General features: G+C 50.4%; 1 protein-coding gene across 3 annotated transcripts in view; it reads right to left on the bottom strand.

Moving 5' to 3' along the window:
• Nucleotides 1-23710, bottom strand: part of GUSB (glucuronidase beta) — a 31255-nt gene extending 7545 nt beyond the window's left edge. For 2 of the 3 annotated variants that reach the window (XM_055134671.1, XM_055134672.1), the window contains exons 1-12: nt 23461-23710; nt 22369-22554; nt 21944-22125; nt 21667-21809; nt 21054-21241; nt 20573-20725; nt 20245-20423; nt 20013-20159; nt 16889-16973; nt 14842-15018; nt 6398-6533; nt 5090-5201 (exon numbers count right to left, since the gene is read on the bottom strand). In XM_055134671.1, the coding sequence (XP_054990646.1) occupies nt 5090-5201; nt 6398-6533; nt 14842-15018; nt 16889-16973; nt 20013-20159; nt 20245-20423; nt 20573-20725; nt 21054-21241; nt 21667-21809; nt 21944-22125; nt 22369-22554; nt 23461-23667 (1895 nt within the window). In that variant the 5' untranslated portion in view covers nt 23668-23710. Of the gene's footprint in view, nt 1-1459; nt 5202-6397; nt 6534-14841; nt 15019-16888; nt 16974-20012; nt 20160-20244; nt 20424-20572; nt 20726-21053; nt 21242-21666; nt 21810-21943; nt 22126-22368; nt 22555-23460 lie in introns of those variants that run through there. The other variant, XM_055134670.1, reaches the window with a different exon arrangement.
• Nucleotides 23711-26738: the final 3028 nt, after the last annotated feature.

Genomic DNA, 26738 nt, shown 5'->3' with positions numbered 1-26738 from the left:
CCCCTAGAACAGCTTTTGCTCTGTCAGAGACTCAGATCACGTGTATGTTCATTTCCAGGACATCTTTTTATTCCTTGATTTCCTCTTTGATTCAGTTGATATTTGGCAGTAATTTGTCCAGTTTGGAAGCTTCCTTCTTTTTGTGATCAATTTCTTTTCATGGCATTGTGAGCTAAGAGTACTTTGTATGATTTTTGTATTTGTAATTTTATGTTTGATTTATGCCCTCCCTACTATGTGATCTACACTGAAGAACCTTCACTGTGTACTAGAGAAGAATGTGTACTCAGTTTTCAGGTGGGTGAAGAACCCTTATAAATCCACTAACCCTAGTTTTCAAACTCCACATTTAGGGTTCTGGCATCTTTGCTGCAATTGCCTGAGCTATCTAGTGACCAAAGTAGAGATCTCCCACTGCTGTTGTTTCCATCAATGTGTTTATTTAGATTTGTGAGCAGAAATCTTTGAAAAGTTTTCTGGCCTCTAATTTGGTTCATAGATGTTGGTATGAATGCTTCTTGGTCTGTTGTTGCCTTAATCAATATGCAGCATCCGTACCTGTGTCTAGTTTCTCTAGGTTGAATGATGTTTAATATGGCTGTCTTGGTTTTTTTTTTTATCTACCATTAGCTTGTATGATTGTTTTTCATCCTTTCACTCTGAGTCTGTGTTTGTCATGAGTTTGTGTTTTCTGTAAGCAGCAGATAGATTTCCTGATCCATCTGGCTGTTCTGTGCCTTTGGATAAGAGATTATAGATATAAAGGGCTATTTTCCCATTGTGTGTGTTAAAGGTTTAGCTCTTTTCACAAATGTCCTTTTGCTTTTTTAGGTGGCCTCTCAGTAGTTGTTGCAGGATTAGTTTAGGTGTTGCAGATTTTGCCGGCTCATGTTTCTCTGAAAATGTTTTTAATAAATGCTCCATTGGGCTAGAGTGATAGCACAGTGGGTAGGACATTTGCCTTGCACGTGGCTGACTCGGGTTCAATTCCCAGCATCCCATATGGTCCCCTGAGCACCACCAGGGGTAATTCCTGAGTGCAGAGCCAGGAGTAATCCCTGTGCATCGCCAGGTGTGACCCAAAAAGCAAAAGAATAATAATAATCACTGTCATCCCGTTGCTCATCAATTTGTTCAAGCGGGCACCAGTAACGTCTCTCATTGTGAGACTCGTTACTGTTTTTGACATATCGAATACGCCATGGGTAGCTTGCCAGGCTATGCCGTGCAGGTGCCATACTCTCGGTAGCTTGCTGGGCTCTCCGAGAGGGGCGAAAGAATCGAACACTGGTCGGCTGCATGAAAAGCGAATGCTCTACCGCTGTGCTATCGCTCCAGCCATTATATATTATATAGTAATAATATGATATTATAATAATAGTAAATGCTCCATCAGATCTAAATGAGAGGTTTGCAGAATAATATGCTCTATCTAGGTTGGAAGTCTTTTTTTTTGGGAGGGACTTTGAATGTGTCATTGCAGTCTTCTTGCTTGTATATCATTTGAGAGATCTGCAATAATTATTTTTTCCTTTACACTAAAGGTTTTTCTCTTAAAGTATTCTTGTCTTTTGTTTTTACCATTTCAGTTGCTGTGTATTGGTGTTGATTTGTTTGCGTTGATTTTGTTTGGTACTCTTTGGGCCTCTTGAATCTCTGCAGAAGTTTCCCTCCATAAACTGGGGATGTTCTGAATTATTATTTTGACCAGTCATTCTCCCCCTTTCTCTTTCCTCACCTTCTGGTATTCATATAATTTGGAGATTATCCTTCATGCTGATAGTAGGGTTATGTGATATATGGATTCTTAGGTCTTGACTTTTTTTGGAGGAATGTAAAAATGTGGGCAAACTTGCCTCATTAGGTAAAAATGCTTATTATGTTATACTTTAAGTACGACAAAAATGAAAAGGGGCTTGATAAATTTCAAAGTTGAGGTTAAATGGAATAGAGTTAAAGTAAGATGATAATAAAAGACACCAAATTTAAGATGATAATAAAAGAGCTTTATGAAAATCATAAAAAGTGAGTCATTGAAATTAATACCAAACTCTAGCTTTGATTTATTGATAGAGTGAAATGTTGACCAACAACGGAGTCTAAGGCTCAGCTGTTAAAAGTTTTATTCATTTTATTTACAAAATACTCCTAAAACATAAGAGCTCAGAGATTTAAAGTAAAAATAAGGAAAAAGCATACAAGGAGTCGGAGCGGTAGCTCAGCGGGTAGGGTGTTTGCCTTGCACGCGGCTGACCTGGGTTCGAGTCCTCCCTCCCTCTTGGAGAGCCCAGCAAGCTACCGAGAGTATCTCGCCCACACTCGGAACCTGGCAAGCGACCCATGGCGTACTCAATATGCCAAAAACAGTAACAAGTCTCACAATGGAGATGTTACTGGTGCCCGCTCGAACAAATCAATGAACAACGGGATGACAGTTATACAGTGATACAGCTGTTACCCATCAAGAATTTTTACTTTCCCCTACATTCATCAGTTTCCCTTTGCTCTTGCTGCTTCATTATTGTTGATGGCTGGTATCGTGTCTTCAGTGCCACGGGTGTGATTCTCCACTCGCTGAATTCTGCTACTGCGGCTTGCTTGTCCTTGACTCCTTGAGTTCTGTTTGTGTGGACTCTGGTATTCGGAGTCAGTTCTTCCTCGAGATGCTCTGGAGCTCACTGCCAGTGCCATCACAGTGTGGATCGACTCCCTCGTCTCTGAGACTCAAGGTTCTATTTGAGCTTTAGGATTTTTCTGGACTCCTGTCTGCCACTGCAGGGGAATTCCTTTGTCTACGCACTGTCCTTAGGATTTTTTTTTTTTCAGGTGCTGTCAGTTAAATTCCCAGTAATGATCTAGGAATTGATCATTATTTCACACTGATACAATTACCTCTTTTTCGAACTGTTCCTGTGCACTGGAGGTAACATTTCTGGTCAGAATGGAGGCAGGGACAGCTGGGACAAGTCAAGAGGAGTTGTGGGTGGAGCGGCACTTGGGAGCCGGCTGCAGGGACGGGGCAGCAGGAGGGGGAATGTCTTCTCCTGTCATCTGTCCAAGGACTTGAGTGATAAGAAATGGCCCTTGCGGGGGCTGGAGCAATAGCACAGCAGGTAAGGCATTTGCCTTGCACTCGGCCGACCTGGGTTCTAATCCCAGCATCCCATATGGTCCCCTGAGCACTGCCAGGGGTAATTCCTGAGTGAAGAGCCAGGAGTAACCCCTATGCATCGCCAGGTGTGACCCAAAAACCGAAAAAAAAAAAAAAAGAAATGCCCCTTGGGGCTGGAGTGATAGCACAGCAGGTAGGGCGTTTGCCTTGCATGTGACTGACCCAGGTTCGATTCCCAGCATCCCTTATGGTCCCCTGAACACCGCCAGGAGTAATTCCTGAGTGCAGAGCCAGGAGTAACCCCTGTGCATCGACAGGTGTGACCCAAAAAGCAAAAAAAAAAAAAAAAAAAAAAAAAGAAATGGCCCTTATCCCCGATTTACAAAACACTTTAAAGAGTGTCTATTTGTTAATGTTTGGCAAGTAGAGTGTCGTGTCTGTCACACACCCCAGCCCCTACCAAACTGGTGAGCTGCATGCTCTGAGGCAAGCGCCTCACCCATTGAGCGATCCCTCTGGCTCCAGAGAGAATGTTGATACTCCTGACATTAAGCCTTATTTGGAGGAACATAAGCTCAGTGGTCTCTAGCGGGCCCTTTGAAACATCTCTGGGAGGGCTGTAGTGTGGCTAGCACACTGGAGAGTGGCGTCACTTGTGACGAGGCCAGTGGACTCACTTGTTCCTTTCTCTTAAGGTCAGTGACCGCAGAGTGGAACTGTGTCCTAGGAAAGCTGGCGGTCAGCTCCCTGCCAGTGCAGGCCTTTCCTTCCTGCCCTGATTTCTCAATTCTGTGGAAACGGGTGCACAGGGCTCCTCAAGCCGGTGCTCTCCTTGAACAGCCTGTGTTCTCTCTCAAACACATACTTCTTTCTCTCCCCTCACATCTTTCTAGATAAGTTTAAATAAAAACTATCTTGCTTCACCAAAAAGAAAAATAAAATGGTACGAAAGTCTTGTTTGTTATGCCAGCATAATACGTGCTTTTAGATGGGTGTGAAGTGAACGGGGGTGGGGGGGGTACGGAGGGAGGAACTGAAGGTGCCCAGACCATCAGAGCCAGCTCACGGAGATGTCCTCGAAACTCTCCAGGGTCCACAATGACAGTATTGGGTGAGGCTGCCTACTCAAGGCTGCCCTGGGTTTGATCCCCCAGCACCCCATGTCCCCTGAGCCGAGCCAGGAGTGGTCCCTGAGTGCAGAGCCAGGAGTAAACTCTGACACTGCCAAGTGTGGCCCCAACAGTCCCCCAAGATTAAAATTCTAGCCCACCATCACTTTTTATACATTTGTTGGTGCTTTGGCACATGGGCGGAGCTTGACCAGTTGTCGGGGCTGAAGCGATAGCACAGCGGGTAGGGCATTTGCCTTGCACGCAGCTGACCCATGTTCAATTCCCAGCATCCCATATGGTCCCCTGAGCACCGCCAGGAGTAATTCCTGAGTGCATGAACCAAGAGTAACCCCAGTACATCTCCAGGTGTGACCCAAAAAGCAAAAAAAAAAAAAACTAGTTGTCTTTTACTCTGAGCCCAGGCTGCCAGCCTTGAACATGAAAATGGCATCCCTAGCATTGAAACCGTTCCTCTAGAAGCACAGTATGTAACCAACGACTGCATGTGGTGAGCGCTGAATATTACACGAGTCTAGACACAAGGCTATGAAAAGTCTGTCACACATACATAATTTCAACTGCTTTCAGTAGAGATCCTTTAATTTATACATGGCCACTTTTAAGCCAACTTTCCCCTTACTATAAATTGTTTTTTATTGCTTTGTTTTTGCTTTCAACTCTCAACATTCCCTTCTAACGTTAATATAAAATGCAGACCAGCCGCACAGTCCGGAAGGCATTTGTGTGCTGTGCTGATGTCCCGCACCTGGAGAGGGGGCACTGCACGGCCAGCAGCATCGGAAACAGGGCTCTGGCGTGGAAAGGTCAGCGGGGCATTCCCCAACACTGTGACTCACAGCGGTACCTGGTCTCGTTGGCAAGTTTCCAGTACCTCTCTCGAAGCAGGAACGCAGCACTTTTCGGTTCTCTCTGACGAGTGAAGATTCCTTTCTTATTCCCCAACACTCTCATTGGTGCTAAATAAAGCAAGCCAAGGATCAGATTACTTCTGGTGGGCCAAACTGGAATCAGCATGGAACCAAGCGGACACCAGTAAGTAGAGGCGTCTTACACAGTGTAGGGAGTGTGTTCTGAAGTGGCCACACTACCAACTTCCCAACACACACCAGCTCCAGTTCATTTGGAAGGGAGAGTAATCCAAAATCGGATTGACTTGGAAAGGCTTGAGGATTTTCAAGAGCACTCCCCTGCCTAGACGGGCTAGCCGTGTCCAGGCCAACTCCGGCTCTGTCCTCCCGCTGCTGCTGCTGGCCAGCCAGGTGAGGGCTGCTCTCAGCTTGGCTTCTCTCTACTACCAAGGGACCCCCCCCCCCCCCCCCCCGCCAACGGAAGGGTCAAGATCGTGATTGCTCCCACATAAGCAAAACACCAGCACTGGCTCCGCTCTTCATTTAGCGTCCATATGCCACCCCCTTTCAAGACTCAGGACAAGAAACGATTGGGTGACTGCCCCAAGATGACACTGCTAATTCTTGGATCCATTTGGGCATTTCAGAAGCCACTGGTTTCATCTGCTTGCTAGAAGAGAGGCTGTTGTTCCGATTTCTCTCCGTCTCTGCATTCTAACTTTCAATGACAATGTAGCCCTTCAAAAGACCTGTCTTTGTCGTAATTTCCATAATATCAAATCCTTTCCTTTCATCCCCAAGTTTATGGGATTCTGAGAAACTAGTATTCTGGAAGAAGTGGGAAACTTTAATTTGGAAACTAAATGAAGGAGCCTTCATTTAGTCACAGTTGAGTGCCAAATATATTCTCTGAACACTTCACCTTTTGAAACTTACCTGTATTTCATTAATCCCTTTTTTACAAGTGAATAATAGAAAACTGAAATGTCTTAAGTGTCTCAGGATGTGAATCTACTTGGGAATAATAACAAATAAATCCAACTTGGGGTCCAATTTTTCCTCACACTCCTGTGAAGCAAGTAAGCCATATGGTTTGCCCTCAGATAACACTTCCATTTGGTTTTTCTTCCCCTCCCTCCCCCCCACTCTCCCCAGTAAAATGATTTTGGGATTCCCACAAAACTCTCTAATGTAGATAAGAAAGCTTCCCTCGCCCCCACTGATTTCCAGGTTATTAAAACCAAATGAACAACATAAAGGCCAAACTGGAAGAATTAGAAACACTCTTACAAGCTGCCACTTACACTGGTCAGTCATAAAATCAGCAAAGTTCCAGATGAGCTCTCCAATCACATAGTCCTTGCGTTTTTGGTCCAGAACCAAATGATACTGCTCTAGCAGACTCTTCTGGTACTCCTCACTGAACATCAGCGGTGGATCCTGGAATTCAGGGCAAAGAGAATCTGAGCTAGAATTGGATTTTAAAAAAACAACAAAAATTTTTTTTGGATAAAATAAAGCTCAAGTTTTAAGTAACTGCCAGCAAGTAATTTGAAAATTGGTGTGACTCATCCCATATGGTCCCCTGAGGCCACCGGGAGTGATTCCTGAGTACAGAGCCAGGATTAAGGCCTGAGCACACTGGGTGTAGCCAAGAAACAAAACGAAACGAAAAACCGCATTTGCTTTGGCTTCATTTCCAGTGTAAAGCACTAAAATGCTACAGTTGTTTTTGCTCTTGTTCTAAAGTTGAATTGCAGGGCAGGACAATGTAGATTTTCTACCTTGTTTAAGGAAACTGATCCTGAATTGTACATTCTAGCAACACACAGCTAAACTAAATCAAAGGAATTGTTTAGTCATATTGATTGATGCCCCTTCAGATCCCCATTAGCCACATAGTAACTACCACTGTGGCTACGCGGGTACATACACTCTTATTGCACTCTATTAATAATATATGACATATAATTATAATTTTACAAATATAGTTAAGATGAAGACTTGGCGGAGTTTCAGTTATGGTTAATACTATAGCAATAAAGTATCTTAAAATTAAGGTATAGGGGCTGGAGCAATAGCACAGCAGGTAGGGCATTTGCCTTGCATGCAGCAGACCCAGGTTCTATTCCCAGCATCCCATATGGTCCCCCGAGCACCGCCAGGAGTCATTCCTGAGTGCATGAGCCAAGAATAACCCCTGTGCATCGCTGGGTATGACCCAAAAAGCAAAAAAAAATAAATTTAAAAAAGGTATGATTTTAAAAATGTAATGCTATTGCACACTTAGTCATACTACAGTAAATACACAACTTTTATGTACACTGGGAAACCAAAAAGTTTGACTCCATTAAGTACTCATTTGGGGGTCTGAAGAGCAGCCCCTAAAATGAATGAGTATAGTTACAGCAGGTCAAGTGCTTGCCTTACACTTGGCCAACCCGGATTCATTCCTTGGCATCCCCTGTGGTCCTCCAAGCGCTGCCAAAAGTGAGCACAGAGCCAGGAGTGACTTCTAAGCTTCGCTGGGTGTGCTCCCCCACCCACCCAAAGGAAGTATTTTATTGTGCTGGAACCAAACTCAAAATTGCTCCAGGATGTGCCTGTACCAAGCAAAGGGGTCTATAAGACACTGCTGACGTGGATTCTTTCAAAGGAGTGTAAGAATTCAGATTTCTCCTTCTTCTCTTTCTGTGAAGCAAGACCGTTTTTTACTGAAGCATACTCAGAAAAAAGGTGAAGGAAGAGAAAAAGGAAGTGCATGCTCAAGGAAGGACAGGCTTGAGGAGCGAGCATCAAGGTTTAGAGTTCTTTAAAACTGAGATCTCAGACTTGCTCTTCAGAACCATACTCTTGAATATGTATTTCCCTTCTTTTTCATTGATTCTAAGTTTCATTACATTAAAAACTAGATTGTTTAAAAATAATTCAGGGGGCTGGAGTGATAGTACAGTGGGTAGGGCGGTTTGCCTTGCACGCGGCTGACCTGGGTTTGACCATCCCATATGGTCCCCCAAGCACCGCCAAGAGTAATTCCTGAGTGCAAAGCCAGGAGTAACTCATCGCCGGGTGTGACCCAAAAAGCCAAAAAAAAAAAAAAAAAAAAACCAGATCTCAGCATACCCACCTCTACATCTCCGAACCTCTGCTTGCTCCTGAACCTTTAATCTACACCTGAAGCATACAGCCACATATGCCACAAGACTCTTCTTCCCACCCTTCACACTGGGTGGCACAGACAGGGAGAGGAGAGGAGAGCCCAGCTTAAGCCTTAGCCTTCCACGGACACAAACAATGAAGACTCACCCTCAGCACAGCAGACAGGATGGGGTAGGAGCCACCAAACTCAATGGGTAAAAAGAATAACATGGAAAGCTCTACCAGAACCAACCAGCTCTGTGTGAACACTCAGAATGACTTCCGTGACACCATGTTGAGGGGGAGCTCAATGGAAGGATGGCACAGGTAGTCCGCAGTGCACGATAAATTATGAGAGCCTAAATTAAACTACAATCAGAAGTAACAAAAATGAAGAAGTATAGTAGGTGATATTTAAAAAAAAAAGCAATATAAGGACTGAGCAGTCGAGTAACAGTTGAGGAAAATATCAGTGAGCTTAAAGATCAAATGCAGGAACTTCTAGAAAACAAAAGACAATGGGAAAATGTCCTCAGAAATGAATAGCACACTAGAGAGAGATACGGGAGGGGTAAGTTCAAGAGGAACAGTGTAAGAAACCTCAGAGACCCCGAGGAACAGGAAGGCAAGGTTGATGAAGAACCATTCACTAAAAAAAATATATATATATATATATCGATAAGGTGGTGAGAAAGGAACTCTCATCCGCTGCTGGTGGGAATGTCGTCTGGTACAACCCCTGTGGAAAACAGCATGGAGAGTCCTCAGTAAACTTAAAGTGGAGCTGCCACAAGACCCAGCAATTCCACTTTTGGGTATCTACTCCCCGGACACAAAAATATTCAAAAGGACATACGCGTCCCATTCTCCATTGCAGCACTCAGTAAAATAGTTAAGAAACAGAATCGACATAGGTCTCCAACCACAGATGAGTACATCATGCAGATGTAACGGAACACTATGCAACTGTAAGGAACAATGAAATCATGCAATTCACGGAAGCATGGATGGAACTGGAAGAGAACATGCTGAATGAAGCCAGAGGAAAGAGGACAAAGGGTGAGCTCACAAGTGATGATCACAAGTGAGTAACTGGATGAGGGAAGACAGTATTTTGCGGGGTGGGGGGGGACGTGTCTAAATCACCCTGGAGTACAGGGAGGAGAAGAATAGAGAAGGATAGAAATCGAGGGTTTGGGGGAAGAAGAGACAGATGGAAAGCAATGCTTGGGGGGAGGGGACCCCAGGATCAAGGGAATGTGCCATGGCGGTGTAAAGGAGTGGGACAGCTAAATATCCAAACCACAGAGTCAACCACACTGAAAAGAACCACACTGTCAAAGGTCCCCGTTGAGATGCCGGGGTGTCGTGGAGGTGGGGAGGGAACCTGGGAATACCTGATGGAGAGAAACTGGAGAGCAGTGGGGTCAGGGTTCGAACACTGTCTGAACCTCAACTATGAATAATCATGGTGCTTTAATACACGATTTTAAAAAACCATATATAAGAACTTCCCATGGTGGGAGCTGGATAAATAGTGTAGCAGGTAAGAAGCTTGCTTCACATGCGGGCAGTTCCGGTTCTATTCTGGGTACCCCACGTGGTCCTGGAAACCTTGCCAGCACAGAACCTGGAGTAATTCCTGAGCACCACCTCGCATGACCCAAAAACAAAACAGCAACAAAAAGAATTTCCCTGAGTTGAAGAGCAAGCACCAAGATTCAAGAGGTCCAGCAAAAATAAACACAAATTAAAAAAAAAAAAACTCCCTCTCATTCTGGGTAACTCAGGGAAGGGACCACCAAGTAAAATGTGGTTGGAGGTCATGTGGGGGAAGGGTGAGGCGGATGGAATACAGACTAGAGACTGAACACAATGGCCACTCAACACCTCTATTGCAAACCACAACACCTAATCAGAGAGAGAGAACAAAAGGGAATTCCCTGCCATAGTGGCAGGGTGGGGTGGGGGGAAACGGGGTGGGGGGAAACGGGTCTGGGGAGGGGGGGAGGGATGTTGGGTTTACGGGTGGTGGAGAATGGGCACTGGTGAAGGGATGGGTTATTGAGCTTTGTATGGGGGAAGCATGAGCACAAAGATGTATGGATCTGTAACTGTACCCTCACGATGACTCTCTAATTAAAAATAAACTAATAAAAAAAAATAATAAAATAAAATGTTTTCCTAAAGATAAAAAAAAAAAACTCCCAAGATATATTATAATCAGAATGAGAAAAGACAGAGACAGGATGTTAAAAGCAGCAAGACTAAAAAAAGGAACATATATGAAGAAAAGCTGATAAAATTCATAGCAGATACATCGAATGAGACTGCAGCGAAAAGAGAATGTCAGGAAGAGTAAGGAAAAATAAACTCAATGAAATGAGTACCTCACCAAGAATACTCTATCCGCACAGATTATCATTCTGATTTGAATGAACGATGCAGAGCTTCATGGACAGGCAATAGCTTAGGGAGTTCACAGCCTTGAAACCAGTTTTCCAAGAAGCATTAAAGAAGCTTCTTTCAAAGATAAGACAAACTTCTTATCTTTTTTGCCACTAAATATGGCATTAATTAATGGCACTTGTGGTTGTCTTCTACCAGATAAGACAGGTCTATTTATTCCAAGCTTGCTAAGGAATAAACTTGCTTGTTTTATATTTTTTCAAGAATTAATGTTTCATTTATATTGACATTACTATGTCTATTCAGGTGATTTTCTTGCATCTGTGAAAATTTTTATCACAATCTTAGGGCTGGAGAGATAGCACAGCGGGTAGGGCGTTTGCCTTGCATACGGCCGACCTGGGTTCCATTCCCAGCATCCCATATGGTCCCCTGAGCACCGCCAGGAGTAATTCCTGAGTGCAGAGCCAGGAGTAACCCCTGTCATCGGCAAGTGTGACCCAAAAAAGAAAAAAAAAAAAAACCACAATCTTTACATACTAATGCAGATACTTAAGCATCTTCTATAATATTTTCTGACATAAGCCAGTATTTCCTTTTTAGAATAAAACACAGTTATACTTTATAGGCCTATACACATTTTCCCTTAAAAATTTAATTCTATGAGCATGGCCAGGGGTAATTCCTGAGTGCAGAGCCAGGAGTAACCCCTGTACATCGCCAGGTGTGACCCAAAAAGCAAAAAAAAAAAAAAAAAAAAATTTAATTCTAGGGGCTGGAGCAATAGCACAACGGGTAGGGCCCTTGCCTTGCACGCGGCCAGCCCAGGTTCGATTCCCAGCATCCCATATGGTCCCCTGAGCACTGCCAAGAATAATTCCTGAGTGTACAGCCAGGAGTAACCTCTGAGCATTGCTGGGTGTGACCCAAAAACAAACAAACAAAAAAAATTAATTCTACAGTGTGTGTGGGGCGGAGGGTAGGTAAGATAGAGAAGAGACCGGTAAGACAGTAATAGCAGGGAATGATCACGCTGGACAAGATCTGAGGGTTTAAAGGGATATTCTTGATAACCTTTTCATATCAATATTGCAAACCACAATGCCCAGAAGGAGGGAGGATGGGAGGGAGGGAGGGAGAGAGAGAGAGAGAGACTGGTGGAGGGATGGGTGTTGGAACACTATGACTGAAATCCAATCAGGAACAGCTTTATAAGAGCCTATCTCACAGTGACTCAATAAAAAAGTAAAGAGTTTTTTAATTCTGTCTGATTCTTACTGATTTGTATATTTAAAATATTAGCATGTAATTCATATTATTACTGGGGAGGGCCCACACCTGGAGGTGCTCAGGGCTTACTCCTCAGTCTGCACTCAGGGTCACTCCTCGTAGGCTCGGGACCAGATGTGTGGGGCTGACCGAGTCACCCGCATGCAAGGGAAGCTCTGGAAGCTCTTGCGATTAATTTTTTTAACTTATACATGCAAAAAAAGAAAAAGGTACAGATTTTGAAAAAAATTACATTTACAATTTTGTGGAGTTTCAGGAAGTTTAGTTGTGAATCTCTATACGTGTATAGGTCTTAGCACCTCCGCAATGAAAAAATAAAATCTCATATAGGGAGATAGATAAACAGGAAGGGAACAGCAAGTGGCCACTCGTGAGAATTGCAGATTCTATCTACAGACCTGAGCCTGCACGGAGGGGGCAAGGCAGGAGGGGCCGTGGGCACTGACTAAGGGAAGGCAGCTCTCTGGTGGGAGGCGTAATGCCCGGGTGATGTGTGCACGGAAAGTTAATTAATAACAGTGTTAATTAACACTGTTCATTAACTTGGTACATCAATAAGAATGGTAAGAAAAGAAAAAAGATAACAGTTACCTTTACAAAGGGGAAGAATCTACTTAAATACTGTCTTCATGAGCTATTCCCCCTAATTCCACCAGCTTGTGGAAGTGTTATTTTGAACACGCAAGGTGGAGTTGAAGGTGTCAACGCTAATCTAGGGTTGAAAGGTAAACAGGTTTAAGGCGCATGCTATGCATGCAGGAGGCCCCAATTCATTGCCTGGCACCAAACAGTATCCCGTAGCCCTACCAGGGTGCCCCAGGAAATGCCTGGCTCTGGAGGGCCTGAGCAGTATTGCATTGGCAGGCCTTGAAATGACCCACTGGCATAGTTCACCCAAAAAAAAAAAAAAAAGTACAAAGGGGGCCGGAGTAATAGTACAGTGAATAGGGTGTTTGTCTTGAACTTGGCCTACCTAGGTTTGATCCCAGGCATCCTATATGGCCCCCTGAATATACCAGGGGTAGGACCTGAGCTCTGTCAGGATTCCCCCCACCACCACCAAAGAAAAAAATGTATAAAGGGGTCCCTAGGCTTCCTGAGTATCTCCTGAGTGGCCCACCAGAGAATTTTAAAAATCAAGCAGAGTAATGTAGTTCATTGTGGGAAGCTATTCAGCACACAGCGAGTAGCAAGCTAATAGGCTGTGTCGGGGGCCGGAGCGATAGCACAGCGGGTAGGGCGTTTGCCTTGCACGTGGCCAACCCGGGTTCGATCCCCGGCATCCCATATGGTCCCCCAAGCACTGCCAGGAGTAATTCCTGAGTGCAAAGCCAGGAGTAACCCCTGAGCATCGCTGGGTGTGACCCAAAAAGCAAAAAAAAAAAAAAAAATAGGCTGTGTTGGCGGGAGCCTCAGTATTCTAACAGGCAAGGGCCACGTGGCCTGGGAGAAAAGCCGGAAATGCTAATATGGCCTTGTTGGTCAAGTCATGACAACTCAATTTTCATGTGACACTTTTGCTTGATACTGGTGCCAGTCAACCAGACAGTATCACAATATCCACGTGGCTGGGTGGAGGTAGGGGATGGGGGAGGGGGGTCCGGTGAGCTGTGGCTAAAACCCCCACAAAAGGGTCCAGGAGAGCGCTCTGTGTGGGCGCGAGAATTTGCCCCCAGGGTCTCAGGCACGCAGTATGGTGGCGCCACAGCCGTCTCTCACCACAGCACTGCCAGCCATGTGGAAGCACAGTTAAAGCGAGCGACCTCAGCGAGCACCACACCGAGAGCAGGTGCAGAGCCCTGGTCACTGCACAGCCACAGACATAAGGCGAAGGGCAGGGAATAAAGAAGGAGCTACAGGAATTAGGAAAATCCACAAGAAAATTCCCACAAAACAGCGTATGTGGGGGCTGGAGCAATAGCACAGCGGGTAGGGCGTTTGCCTTGCATGCAGCCGACCTGGGTTCGATTCCCAGCATCCCATAGGGTCCCCTGAGCACCGCCAGGGGTAATTCCTGAGTGCAGAGCCAGGAGTGACCCCTGCGTATCGCCGAGTGTGACCCGAAAAGCAAAGAAAAAAAAAAAAAACAGCGGATGAGGGGAAAGGGACAAAGTAATAGTAAGCTAGTCATGACAGCCAGTCCCGATGTACCACACAGCCTCTTGGCTACTGGTTAGCAGCTGCCTGCTGTGTGGTGGCCCACCAGAGCGGGGGACACAGCAGTTAACAGAACCCAGCCTTCCTCCTGCAGCCGAGTCAGTGAGAAGCGCCAAGGCCTGAGTGTCCAGTGAGCGACGCTGAGGTGAGGATGAGTGGCTGGCGTCCCCTCTGCGGGGGCCGGAGGGGAAGCATAACGGAGGGCACATCCACCAGCTGCTGACTGTGGTGTTCCAGGAGGAAGGAGTCAGTGAGCACAGGGAAGAGGCCAGAGTAAAGAAAGAAGGAAGATGCAGGGGAGAGGGGAGGGCAGACGGCACAGGAGGTGACAGTTGCGGCAGCCAGTGACACGCAGAGTGTGGGTTTCAGGGAGGCTGCTCTAAGGGCCACATAAATGAGGCAGGAGCCAGAGTGAATCCCAGATAGTTATATATGGGGGACACTCATCAGAACGAGTGAGGGAATGGGAGGAAGAGGCATGTCTGGGGCAATGAGTGACATCACTGAGAAGCAAACCAAGTTCCACAGCACGGGGCCAGAGCCATAGGACAGCGGCAAGGGCGTTTGCCTTGCACGCAGTCAACCTGGTTCAATCCCTGGCATCCCATATGGTCCCCCCTGAGCACCGCCAGGAGTAGTTCCTGAATGCAGAGCCAGGAGTTATAACCCCTGAGCACTGCCCAGGTGTGACCCAACAAGCACAAGAAAGAAAAAAAAAAAAAAACCGAAAACCAAAAACCAAAAAACAATTTACCTGGTGAAGCCCTGCAATGCTCTCTGCTCCATACTCGCTCTGAATGATTGGCTTCTGGTAGGTCTTATACCAGTTCTCAAACTCGGTCGCCAGCTGCAGCTGGATCACTTCCAAGTGCCCGAAGTCATGATACCAGGAGTAGTAACTATTCACACATATGACGTCCACAAACGGGGCCTGGGACAAAGATGTGAAAGCGTGTTCACCAAAGCATGTCATCAGATCCGACACTCGTGAATCTTCTGGCAGAGAAACCGAGAGACGCAAAAATGATTTAGATGCCACGTGTGTAGGAAACTGTCAAGCAGTGACTTGAATGGTCAAATCTGTCATGCTAGGCGGATCCTCGCCATCTGGCTGCAGCTGGGGGTGGAGGGAAGAGAGCCCGGTGAAAGGGGAACCTCAGGGGAAGCCCAGGGGCCATCCCAACTGCGCTGTGGCCCCCTTTGGGAGCACTCCTGTCACTGGTCTTCTCTGACGTTGCCCTGGAGAGCTGTCCTCAGCTGAGGAATCGTTTTTCTCCTTATGATGGAAGAGCTGACACTCGAGGTCCTCAAGTGCCACGAAAAGCCGTTCCTCAGCGGGTAGCTGTGATGTGGCTTGAGACCACCTGGAGTCTACACAAGTAGTTTGCAACCACTTGGCATCTGCAGACCAGCACCTTCAAGACTGGGTTTAAACACTGGTTTACACCATGTGAGCTGAGATTTGAGCAGCAAAGACTAGTTCACTTTTCTCTCCTGGCACCAGGATAAATGCCACCTCCAAAACCTCAGCTGCATCTGACAGGGACCATCTTTCCCGAGGGAGCACAGGCCCATGGCAACAGGAAGATGCTGGCGGAAGAGGAAGGCATGCCACTCGAATCCCACCGGCTCTACCCGAAACCTCCTCAAAGCCCGGGCAGAGCTCTGGGTCCCCAGCAGGGCAGGACCGAGAGGAAGCCCTCGGGCGTGGGCATGACCTCACTTTCACTCACACTGCTGTTTTACCAGCTGCTGCATTTTGAAAAGCTGCTGTTCTTCAGAGATGGCAGGGGAACACCCTGTGAAAATGATGGTGCTCACAATTCCTGCTTGCATAGTATCTTCTCACCTTTTTTTTTTTTTTTTTTTTTTGCTTTTTGGGTCACACCCGGCGATGCACATGGGTTACTCCTGGCTCTGCCCTCAGGAATTACTCCTGGCGGTGCTCGGGGGACCCTATGGGATGCTGGGAATCGAACCCGGGTCGACCACGCACAAGGCAAACACTCTACTCGCCGTGCTATCACTCCAGCCCCTTCTCACCCATTCTTTAGATGATTTCCCTTCCTGTGGCATTTCTTCTCAAGTTTTCGCCGACCCTCTGTTCCTTAGCAAAGGCGCATTTTCTCGCTGCCATGATTTACAACTTGGTTCCCAAGTCTAGTTGATGATAAAAATCTCTGAGCTCTCACAAACTCAGATTCCCATTGTAGATCTACTAAGTCGGTTCCAGAATCCAGAGACCGACACTTCCCGAAAGCTTCCTGGAGTGGTTCTGGGGGTCAGTTAGGCTTGAGCGACTAGGCAGTGAGGACACTGAGCCCCCAGAATGCCTCTGCTGTTTCATAAGCATATTAAAACGAAGTACTGAACATCAAATCACCGTTCATAAAAAGTGGGAGTTTGAACAAACAACAAACGCAGTCTTTTGTTCATTCTTCCTGAATTCTTCAAGTCCCAGTGCCTGGTGAGGGGCTGGATCGATAGCACAGCGGGTAGGGCATTTGCCTTGCATGCAGCTGACCCGGGTTCGATTCCCAGCATCCCATATGGTCCCCTGAGCACCGCCAGGAGTAATTCCTGAGTGCAGAGCCAGGAGTAACCCCTGTGCATCGCCGGGTGTGACCCAAAAAGAAAAAAAAGGGGAAAAAAAAACCAGTTCCTGGTGACAAAGAAAATCTTACACCTGGGTGCCACCCACCCTCATGGAAGGCCTGTCTGGTCTGGGCACATTTCAAGTAGTTTGCGATTGCTCTAGGACCAGGGGACAGGCAGAGAAGGGTGGAGACCCCGCGGCTCACCCCCAAGTCTTCTCCATAATGGGTGTTGGTCACAAAGGTCACGGGCCGGGAAGGGTCCAAGGCTTTGGTGTGGGCGATCAGCGTCCTGTCCGCAGAGGGCAGAAGACACGGGCACCGTCAGTCTCTCATCCTCCCCGGTCAAAGCAAAGAAAACCACTGCTCTTCCCGACCTGGGAGGCGTTCTAGGCAGACAGGTATGTTCCTCCAGCCTCAGCTCACTCTCCCCGAAATTGTTCCCCTTCTCTATCCAAATTCTCCATCCCAGAGAAGTCTTCATAGCCCAACAGGGCGCCTCATCGCTAACCAATCGGTTTTTTGGAAATGAGAACATAGGAAGGTGGGTAGATTAGAACGGAGTCATCGTGGGGTTGGAGTGATAGCACCGCGGGTAGAGCATTTGCCTTGCACGCGGCCGACCCGGGTTCAATTCCCAGCATCCCATATGGTCCCCTGGGCACCACCAGGGGTAATTCCTGAGTGCAGAGCCAGGAGTAACCCTGTGCATCTCCGGGTGTGACCGAAAAAAGAAAAAAAAAAATTAGAACAGAGTCATCATTTCTTTTTATTTCATTAGGACCAGAGCGGGTATTCACCTGACAGTGCCTAGGTGCTATTCCTGACTCTGTGCTTCGGGGTGACCCTTGGCTGTGGTCGGGATCAACCAGGGCTGCGAATGTGGCTGCTTGCAAGGCACCCGCTACCTCCTGTACTGTGGCTCCATGCTGGAGTGGGATGTTGACACAGAATTAGGGAGTGTGTGCCACGCCGTGTGCTGGGCTCTCTGCAGCCTGGAGCGGCTCTGTTCATGCTTCCCAGGTGCTCGGGAGAAGAGGGCTTGCGTGTTAGAGATGCGGGTGGGCACGGTAGGAGCACTATGAAGGGGGAAGCGCGGGGTTCTCGGAAGAACCCCGTGAACGATGATGAACAGGGCGTTTGCCTTGCACACAGCTGACCCAGGTTCGGTTTTTCTTAGTCACCAGGCTCTAGGACTTGGTGAATTCAGGAAGAATGAACAAAAAAAAATAAGACTGCGCTCATTATTATATAAAAAATCCTGTATAGGGGGCTGGAGTGATAGCACAGCGGGTAGGGCATTTGCCTTGCAAGCAGCCGACCCAGGTTTGATTCCCAGCATCCCATATGGTCCCCTGAGCACCGCCAGGAGTGATTTCTGAGTGAAAAGCCAGGAGTAACTCCGGAGCATCGCTGGGTGTGATCCAAAGAGAAAAAAAAAATTGTTTCTATCAGTCCAAGTCAAGATGGTCTAACTTCACTCGAGACTGGAGAGTCAGGGATAGCTTCTCTGAAGAAACGGCATTAATGCTGAACCCCTCGAGCAAGTAAGTCCCATCCAAGCAGTCACCTCACTTTTTTTTTTTTTTTGCTCTTTGGGTCACACCCGGTGATGCTCAGGGGTTACTCCTGGCTTTGCACTCAGGAACCACTTCTGGCGGTGCTCAGGGGACCATATGGGATACTGGGAATCGAACCTGGGTCAGCCGCGTGCAAGGCAAACGCCCTACCTGCTGTACGCCTCACTCTTTTTTTTTTTTTTTTTTTTTTGCTTTTTGGGTCACACCTGGTGATGCACAGGGGTTACTCCTGGCTCTGCACTCAGGAATTACATCCCTGGCCGTGCTCAGGGGACCATATGGGATGCTGGGATTTGAACCCGGGTCGGCCGCATGCAAGGCAAACTCCCTACCCGCTGTGCTATCTCTCCAGCCCCAGTACGCCTCACTCTTGATTCATCCTAGTTCACCTTTCTGTTACGCACTCTCCCTGTGAGCGCTCCTCATTCAAAGGCTCTGAGCCCTCATGGCAGGACCGAGTTCCTTCCCCTCCAATACCAGACTTACTCTCTGCAACGGCCTCTGTCAGCTGGAAACCGAATCTGAAACCACTACACATCAGCTCAGCGCCCCCCGCCTCCCTCCAGCCTGCTGCTCCTAAATCGGCCTCATCCGCTCTCCCCGCCAAACACCCATCTGAGTCCCAGGCTCCCACTCCCGGCAGCCTTTATTCCTTTCGGCCTCACAGCAGAAATTCTGTGCACCGGCCAAACTCCAGCCAGCCAGAGCCCCAGACACGGGGGTTTGTGTTGAGTTACCCACTGGCCAGGCTGGTCCTCACTTCAGGACCTCCCTCCCTGGTCAGCTCAAACCACTCCATCACCTGGGGGAAGTGACGCCTGTGTAAGTAGACAATCCCCTCGGCCAGAGAGGGAACCAAGAAACACCCCGGGTCTGGTCTCCCTCGGAGATAGGGAAGCCTCCCGTTTCTGGAAGGCAGTCTGCTAAGGAGTGCGGCTGTCTCCTGCAATGCTGGGTGGGGACAGAGAAGGTGTCTGATGGCCTGGTTTGCCCAACAAGGCAACTCGGGAACAGTTAGGACATGCAGGCCATTGAAAATCCTGTTCATATCATTCCAAGTCAAGTTAGCCTAACTTCACTGTGCAGATCAAGTCAAACATCACAAAGCACTTTTTTATCCCCCCCCCCCCCGCCAACAGCGTCACATTCGGGACATATTCCAGGAGTAGGGACAGATTTAGTCTGGTTTGAATCGTTACTTAGAAGTTCACCATTTCAAAAAAAAAGAAAGAAGAAAAAAAAGAGAGCTGGAGCGATAGCACAGCGGGGACGGCGTTTGCCTTGCACGCGGCAGACCCAGGTTCGATTCCCAGCATCCCATAGGGTCCCCCAAGCACCACCAGGAGTAATTCCTGAGTGAAGAGCCAGGAGTGACCCCTGAGCATCACCTGGTGTGACCCAAAAAGCAAAAAAAAAAAAAAAGTTCACCAGCCTTCATACCCAAGTGGTACCCAAGTCACTTTATCAGTGACTCCCCTTAATCACTGAAGTCACACATTCAAAACTGGTGGATTTTCCAGAGTGACAGGAAATACCGGTGCCAAGTGGGTAACGCTGAGCTGCGAGCTCGAGAGTTGTTCCCCTCAACCTCACTGACCAGCTGTGGGGGATCCTGCAGCCTGGGCCGGCAGAGGTGCTGATGCTCAGAGCACCCCTGGCCCCGCCAACCTTGACTCCCCCACGACTGCCAGCACAAGGACTGACTCCTCATCCCCAAGCTGGCCCGGCCCAGGGGCGCGGGGGGCACTTACTTGAAGTAGTAGCCAGCGGGCGGCAGGGAGGAGGCGGGCTCGTTAGCCACGGACCACATCACCACGGCTGGGTGGTTCTTGTCCCTGCGGACCAGCTCCTCCATCACCTCCAGGTGGTGCTGCAGGGACTCGTTGTTGAAACTCTCCCTGCAGGACGAGGGTTGGGGGGGAAAGGAGCCGGTCAGGGTCCACCGGGAGGACAGGCTGAGCCACGCGGGCAGCGGGCACTCACTTCAGCGCGATGCCCACGCCGGGACTCTCATCGATGACCACAATCCCGTAGCGGTCGCAGAGCTGCAGCACCTCCTCTGCGTAGGGGTAGTGGCTGGTGCGGAAGGAGTTGGCCCCGAGCCAGCGGAGCAGGTTGAAGTCCTTCACCAGCAGGGGCCAGTCGAAGCCCTTCCCGCGGACCTAGGGCAGCAGAACAGAGCACAGCAGCCCCCTTCTCCCGCGTGCTGCCTCGGAGACACGTCCCGGAGCGTCTGCACGGAGCCAAGCGGGTTCCAGAGAGTGGGCTCGCAGCGGCCACCGGACCCAGGCGCCCCCCGCCTCCAACTTACATCTGCATCCTCGTGCTTGTTGACCCCGTGGAAGTAGAAAGGCGTCCGGTTGATGAGGAACTGGCTCTCCGTGACTCCCACGGTGCGAATCCCCACAGGGAGGGTGTAGAAGTCAGACACGGGCCCATCTGCCGTCTCTGCGCTCAGCCTCACCTGCAAGCACCAAGCCCGGGCCAGGCTAGATGGCCAGCTGCCCCCCACCGTCCGCGGCAGCCCACCCACCGCAAGCTGTGACGCAGACATGACTGGGCCCGCTCTCTGCAAGGAGAGCCTTCCTCCTACTCCGGCCAAGGGCCACGTGCGTCAGAGCTGGCCTTCCTCGGTTTCTCCGCAGAGGGTTCGAGAAATCAGGCTGCCTTCCACACCTCAACTCATGAGCAAGCTCAAAAGACCGTGGCGGCCTGCCCCCCCCACCCCGTCCCTGCACCCCTGCTGGATGGAGACAGGAGCTCCCAGTTGCCAGCCCGACAACGACCCTCACCTCCAGGGAGTACAGGTAGGCGGGGTGCTCGTGCATCAGGTACGGCCACCAGAGGTGGGCAGCGGGCACCCGCAGCTGGCCCCGGCCTCCCTCGCCCTGAGCCACAACTTTGCCGTCCTCATCCAGAAGCAGCACTTCCAGCTGGTATTGATCGCTGCCCTGGACAAACACCTGGTAGTTCACCAGCCCTGCCGGAGACAGAAGATACCGAATAAGAGTGGAGGGAGCCGGCCCGGGCCTGACCACACTGGTGGCAGCAGTTACCCAGCAAGCAGGTAGCTGCTCCGTCAGCATCAAGGGGAGACGAAGTGACCACCCAGAGCGGCAGGGCCACGGGCGAGCTGCAGGACCCTCAGGAGGGCCCACTCCTCGTGCTCTTCATTTCCCATTAAGTCCATCACAGCAGATGGGTGACACGGAGACCGATTACAGCGCTTCAGGAGTGCGTGTGATGTACAGGGTGCAGGGGGAGGGGGTGGGTGGGGAACAGGCAGGGCTCAAGCCTCGGACGCATTCAGAAAGCGTTTCCCCAGCCCTTGGCGCTTCCCTTAGCTGAACAGAGCCTGCGGTCGGGAGGAAGAGGCTGGGGGTCCGGCTATGCAGCCGCTCTCACCAGTATCTTGCTCCACATCCGTGGTGACGGTGATGTCATCGATGTAGGCGACGGGTGTGGTGTAGAGGAGCACTGGCCGGTGCAGTCCCGCGTAGTTGAAAAAGTCGAAGTTTGTTTTCTGGACAAAGTAACCCTTCGGGTACCTACGGCGTGAGATCAGTGACCAACTGGAACCATGAGCTGGGTTTTTCGCCCCGTGACCCTGCCCCCAGAGGTAAGGCTGCAGTGGCGGGGAGGGGGGGTGTGCCGGAGGGAGGGGGGGCAGGGAGCCGCTCACTTGGAGGTGTCCCCCTGGAAGAGGATGGTCCCGGGCGGCAGGGTGTGGGGCGTGAGCGTGTTGTTGATGGCGATGGTGATCCGGCAGGAGGACAGAGGCCCGCTCTGCACCAACTTGCTGATGTCTGCCTCGAAGGGGAGGTGGCCACCCTCGTGCTCTGCCACATGGACCCCATTCACCCACTAAAGACACAGCGATGCGGAGCTCTGAGTCTATGGAAGTGGCGGGCCCGCTGTCAGCCCCCCTCCCCAGCCTGAAGGGGAAACGGGCTCCCGTGGACAAAGGTGGCGCCCTGCCAGGGCACAGACCCCGGTGTGCAGCAAGAGTGTCCCCACCCCTCTCCCCTCCCCACCTCCAAGGGGTCCCCCCTGCGTGCTCTGCAGCTAGTCCTGCCCACTAGACCTGCCCACACCCATTGCACTGACCACAATGGCGTAGTAGTGGGCACTGCCGATCCTCAGCACCACTCTCGTGCCCAGGTCCTGCGTCCACCGTTGGGGCAGGGTCACCTCCCGCTCATACCACACCCAGCCAATGAAGCCTCGCAGCCGAATGTCCTGGCCCACGTCGTTGAAGCTGGACGGTACCGGCATGTCCAAGGTGGGGCCGGACTGGGGGACAATGGGATCAGGTCGAGACCGTGCAGGAATCTGAGACCAGTCCCAGCTCCTTGCCAACGGGAAGAAGTTGGGACCACATGACTTCCCCAAGAACCTGGAATCCCAGGTCACGCCACCTTTGTCCTAGCCAACAACTGACCCGGGCCTTTAATGACCTCCTGCACCTCTCACAGCCCCTTCAGGAGCCACCAGACACCCAACCAATCAGCAGGACAACCAGGAAGCTGCGGGCAGCACTTTGTGGACCGAGTGATGGGCAGGGTGTGGACAGTGGCAACGGCTTGGGGTAGGGGTGGGAGGGCCGCCCGCCAGGGAAGTCCTTCGGGAGAACCTGGGCAGGGGCGAGGCAGAGAGCGCGGTTCCCCCAGAGCTGCCTGAAGCCCCGGGCACGCGTCAGTGACCCTGGCGGGGGGCGGGTTTCCCCAAGGTGCAGCCCAGACCCCGGCGGGCCATAGAAGCACCCTCGGGCCGGAGAGGACTGCGCGCCTGGGTGCGCAAAGGGCTTGCGGGAGCGGCAAGTTCTTTCTCTGGGGGTGTGCGCGGGGCGGGCGCGCTCGGGTCCCGGCCGGCCCAGCGCGGGCAGATGCGCGGGAGCGAAGGGGAAGTCGCTCCCGCCGCGGCCTTTCGGAGACGACTGGGTGTGGCCCGCGGGGCCCCTCTCCCGCGCGGGGCCCCTCTCCCGCGCGGGGCCCCTCTCCCGCGCGGGGCCAAGAGCCAGAAAGAGGATGTGACAGCGGGGGCGCCGAAGGGGGGGCCCCGGGGCCAGCCCCACGCCCAGCGCCCGAAGGGGAGGGGAGACCAGGGACTGGGGGGCGGCGAGCCCGCCCCGTCCTGGGCCCAGCCCCGAGCTACATCCCCCCCCACCCGTCCCCGCCCCGCCCCCCGCGAGCCCCGCACCTCCCGCAGCGGCGCCCGGTACCACTGCTGCTCCAAGCCGCGGCGCCGGCAGGGCGACTCGTCGGCGCGGAAGCTCCAGAGGCCCGTCAGCTCCTTGCGCTCCCGCGACGGGCTCTCCCGCGGGTACAGCATGCCCCCGCGCAGCGCCAGCCCGCAGCCCCACCACAGCGCCGCCAGCAGCAGCGCGCACCGCGCCGGGCCCCGCATGCTCCCGCCGCCCGCCGCTCCCGCCGCTCCCGCCGCTCCAGCCTCTGCCGGCCGTCACGTGGGCCGAGCGCTGCGGAGCATGCGCGCCCCGGGACCTCCCCCGCACCCCCCAACCCCGCCCGCCCGGCTCCCCGCCCCCCCACACCTGCCCCGCCACCACCCGGCTCCCCCACACACACGCCGCGCGCTCACTGCCCCGCCCCGCCCCGCCCCTGGGGGTGGGCCGCCCACTGCCTTCACCCTTGGCCTGGCTGGAGACAGAATTGGCCCAGGCTCAAGGCCAAGCCGAAAGGAAACCGACCTTTGGGTGCACCGCCTGAGGGCAGTAGGCAGGGCGAGAAGGTTCCAGGCAGGTTAGGGGCTGCAGGCGCCGTCGGGCCGCACCCCACCGACTTGGCTTGCTGTCCTGCAACGTTGCTGTAGTTCCTAACACCCCACAAAGGAAAGTCCTGCTGTGGGACCTGGGGCGAGTGGCAAAACTACCCCTGCATCAAAATGGGACCTTCTAGAAAGCCTAAAAGCATAGTCTTGATGCAAGCTGTCGTGACTGAAGAGACAGGACCTCCATGGGGAAGGATAAGCTGAACCGGCCTGAGGACCTAGTTTGGAATTTATGGTAGAAACCAAGCAGCCTTGCCTTCAAAGGCCAGAGAACTAAACTTTGGAAATCTATATCTTTTACTGTGTTTATCCAAATAACTGCAAGTACTAGTAAGAAGTAAACGTGATTGTTTAGTATGTACAAACTAAAGGGGAAAAGCAAAATAGATGTCCCTGGGAGACCTAGCATCTCCTTGAGTTAATGTTTATGTGTCCCGTCCCGCCGGACTTGTTCAACGTGGGTAGCCGGGAGAGGGTGCGAGAGTGAAAAGGAGACAGACGCAAGAAGAAAGAGACAGACACAGACACAAGAATGGGAGCAAGCTCCAACTTTATTTCTCCTAAGCTAGTCTTTTATAATTGATTATATGAGGAAGTGGGCAGAATGGGGGAATAGCAAAGAATGCAAACGTTAAATGAAACTGGATGTGGGCCCTGGTGTCAGTTTCTCTGGGCATTGTTCTGCAACCTTTCCCAAGAAGCGGTTCTTCCTGGTTACAGGTCAGTTTGTACTGACATATTGGTGCCCAGGCATAAGTTTCAGGCCGTTCCCAGGCATGGGTTGCTGGCTGTTCCCAGGCATTGGTTCATTTATGAAAAGAAGAAAGAAAGCAGGGTGCAACAGTATATGCAATCTGCTTACAACATTATTGCAGTCAGAAGATGCAGGTAAACATAAGGGTGTGAAGGGTTATTATTGAGGAAGATTAGCATTTCTCAGATGGAGCCATATGCCCCCAGTATATCTCCAAGACATTCTAAGTGGCCACAGGTAAAAAAAAATCTTCTAACTTTGGAGGTCACTTCTGAAGACTAGGGACCAATCTCTCTCTCTCTCTCTCTCTCTCTCTCTCTCTCTCTCTCTCTCTCTCTCTCTGTGTGTGTGTGTGTGTGTGTGTGTTTTACAGGAAGGAAACAATGTCGAAGGGGCTCGTAGGAAAAAGACTGACAAAAAAGTTGTCGATAATTTTCATGTTGTCTTCATGCTTTTCTGATAGAAATTTTGTACTGTGAGGATGGAGAGAAAACGGTCCTGCCTGGGGCTGGGCCACTCACTGCCTCACCCTTGCCAAGATTGTGAGGCTGAAGTGGAGCCATGACAGTCTCCACTTTAAGACAGAAACTCAGCAGGCCTGTCTCAGTTTCCCCTATGAGAAAGTCCTGACTTCTCAGAAAACAGTATCACCCTGGGCAGATAAACCGCCCGTGGCAGCAGCCTGTCAGAGCAGGGGACATTGGCAGTGGCGCCCAGCCAAGTAGAGAGGGCTTAGGGAGCCGAGTCACAAGACACACAGGGACCAAGAATTGGAAACTTTGTGTTGGTCCCTGAAGTCATGGGACAAACAGCATTGAGAATTGGAAACATATTGCCAGTTCCTAGAAAAAGTGCTGTTATGTAACCAAACCCTATACAAGCTGCTTAGAATTCAGAGTCGGGGTCCTTGTTAGGACTCCATTGCGTTGGATGAGACTCGGACCCAAACTTGAGCTAGCAACAAAAGGGCCTTGTATTTGCATCCTCGCATCTGGTCTGGTCAATGTGCGAGCGAAACTCCCTTCCTGGGACATAACATGATAAGGGCTCAAGGCATTTACCTTGCATACAGCTGACCCCAGTTCATTCCTTGTCACCGCATTTGGTCCTCCAGTTACTACCCAGTGATCCATGAGCACAGACCAGGAGTAGTGCCTTGAGTACTGCTGGGTGTGGCCCTAAAACCGCCTCCCCAAGAGAAAAATTAAAAGAAAATTTCTACTATAATTGTGCATTGTTTGTATAACTAGAATCAAACCAACAATTTTTTTTTAAAACTAGAAATTGGAGCTGGAGAGGTAGTACGGCAGGCAGGCCTTGCACATGGCTGACCTGTGTTCCATCCCCACCACCCAATATGGTCTCCCAAACACTGCCATGAGTGACCTCTAAGTGAAGAGCCATGAGTAAGCTCTTAGCACCTTGGGGTATAATCCAAAAACAAAATATGAAAATAGATTGGGGGGCAACAGATAACTCACAGGTCTGGAGAGGGGGCTGGAGCAATAGTACAGTGGGTAGGGCATTTGCCTTGCACACGGCCGACCCAGGTTCAATTTCCAGCATACCATATGGTCCCCTGAGCTCTGCCAGGGGTAATTCCTGAGTAGTGCCTAGGGGACCATATGGGATGCTGGGAATCGAACCTGGGTTGGCCGCATGCAAGGCAAACGCCCTACCCGCTGTGCTATCGCTCCAGCCCCCTACAAAGTTTCTTTACATCTCACCCAGGAGAGAGATTCTGTGCCTGTCAGTCTCCCTCTAATTAACTTCACTCAGCCTGGTACTCTCCAGAGCTATCCATACAGCAGCAAATTGTATGACTTCATCTTTTCTAAAGGCCAAGTGATCTTCCATTGTGTGTACCATAGATTCTTTGTCCCATCAGCTCTCTGTTCTTGGACATTTGGGTTGTTACCAGTTTTTGGCTATTTTG

The sequence above is a fragment of the Sorex araneus genome, chromosome 4 (genome assembly GCF_027595985.1).
Source record: "Sorex araneus isolate mSorAra2 chromosome 4, mSorAra2.pri, whole genome shotgun sequence".
NCBI lineage: Eukaryota > Metazoa > Chordata > Mammalia > Eulipotyphla > Soricidae > Sorex > Sorex araneus.
Note: the sequence above shows the minus strand (reverse complement) of the source record. Positions and strands in the feature narration are given on the sequence as shown.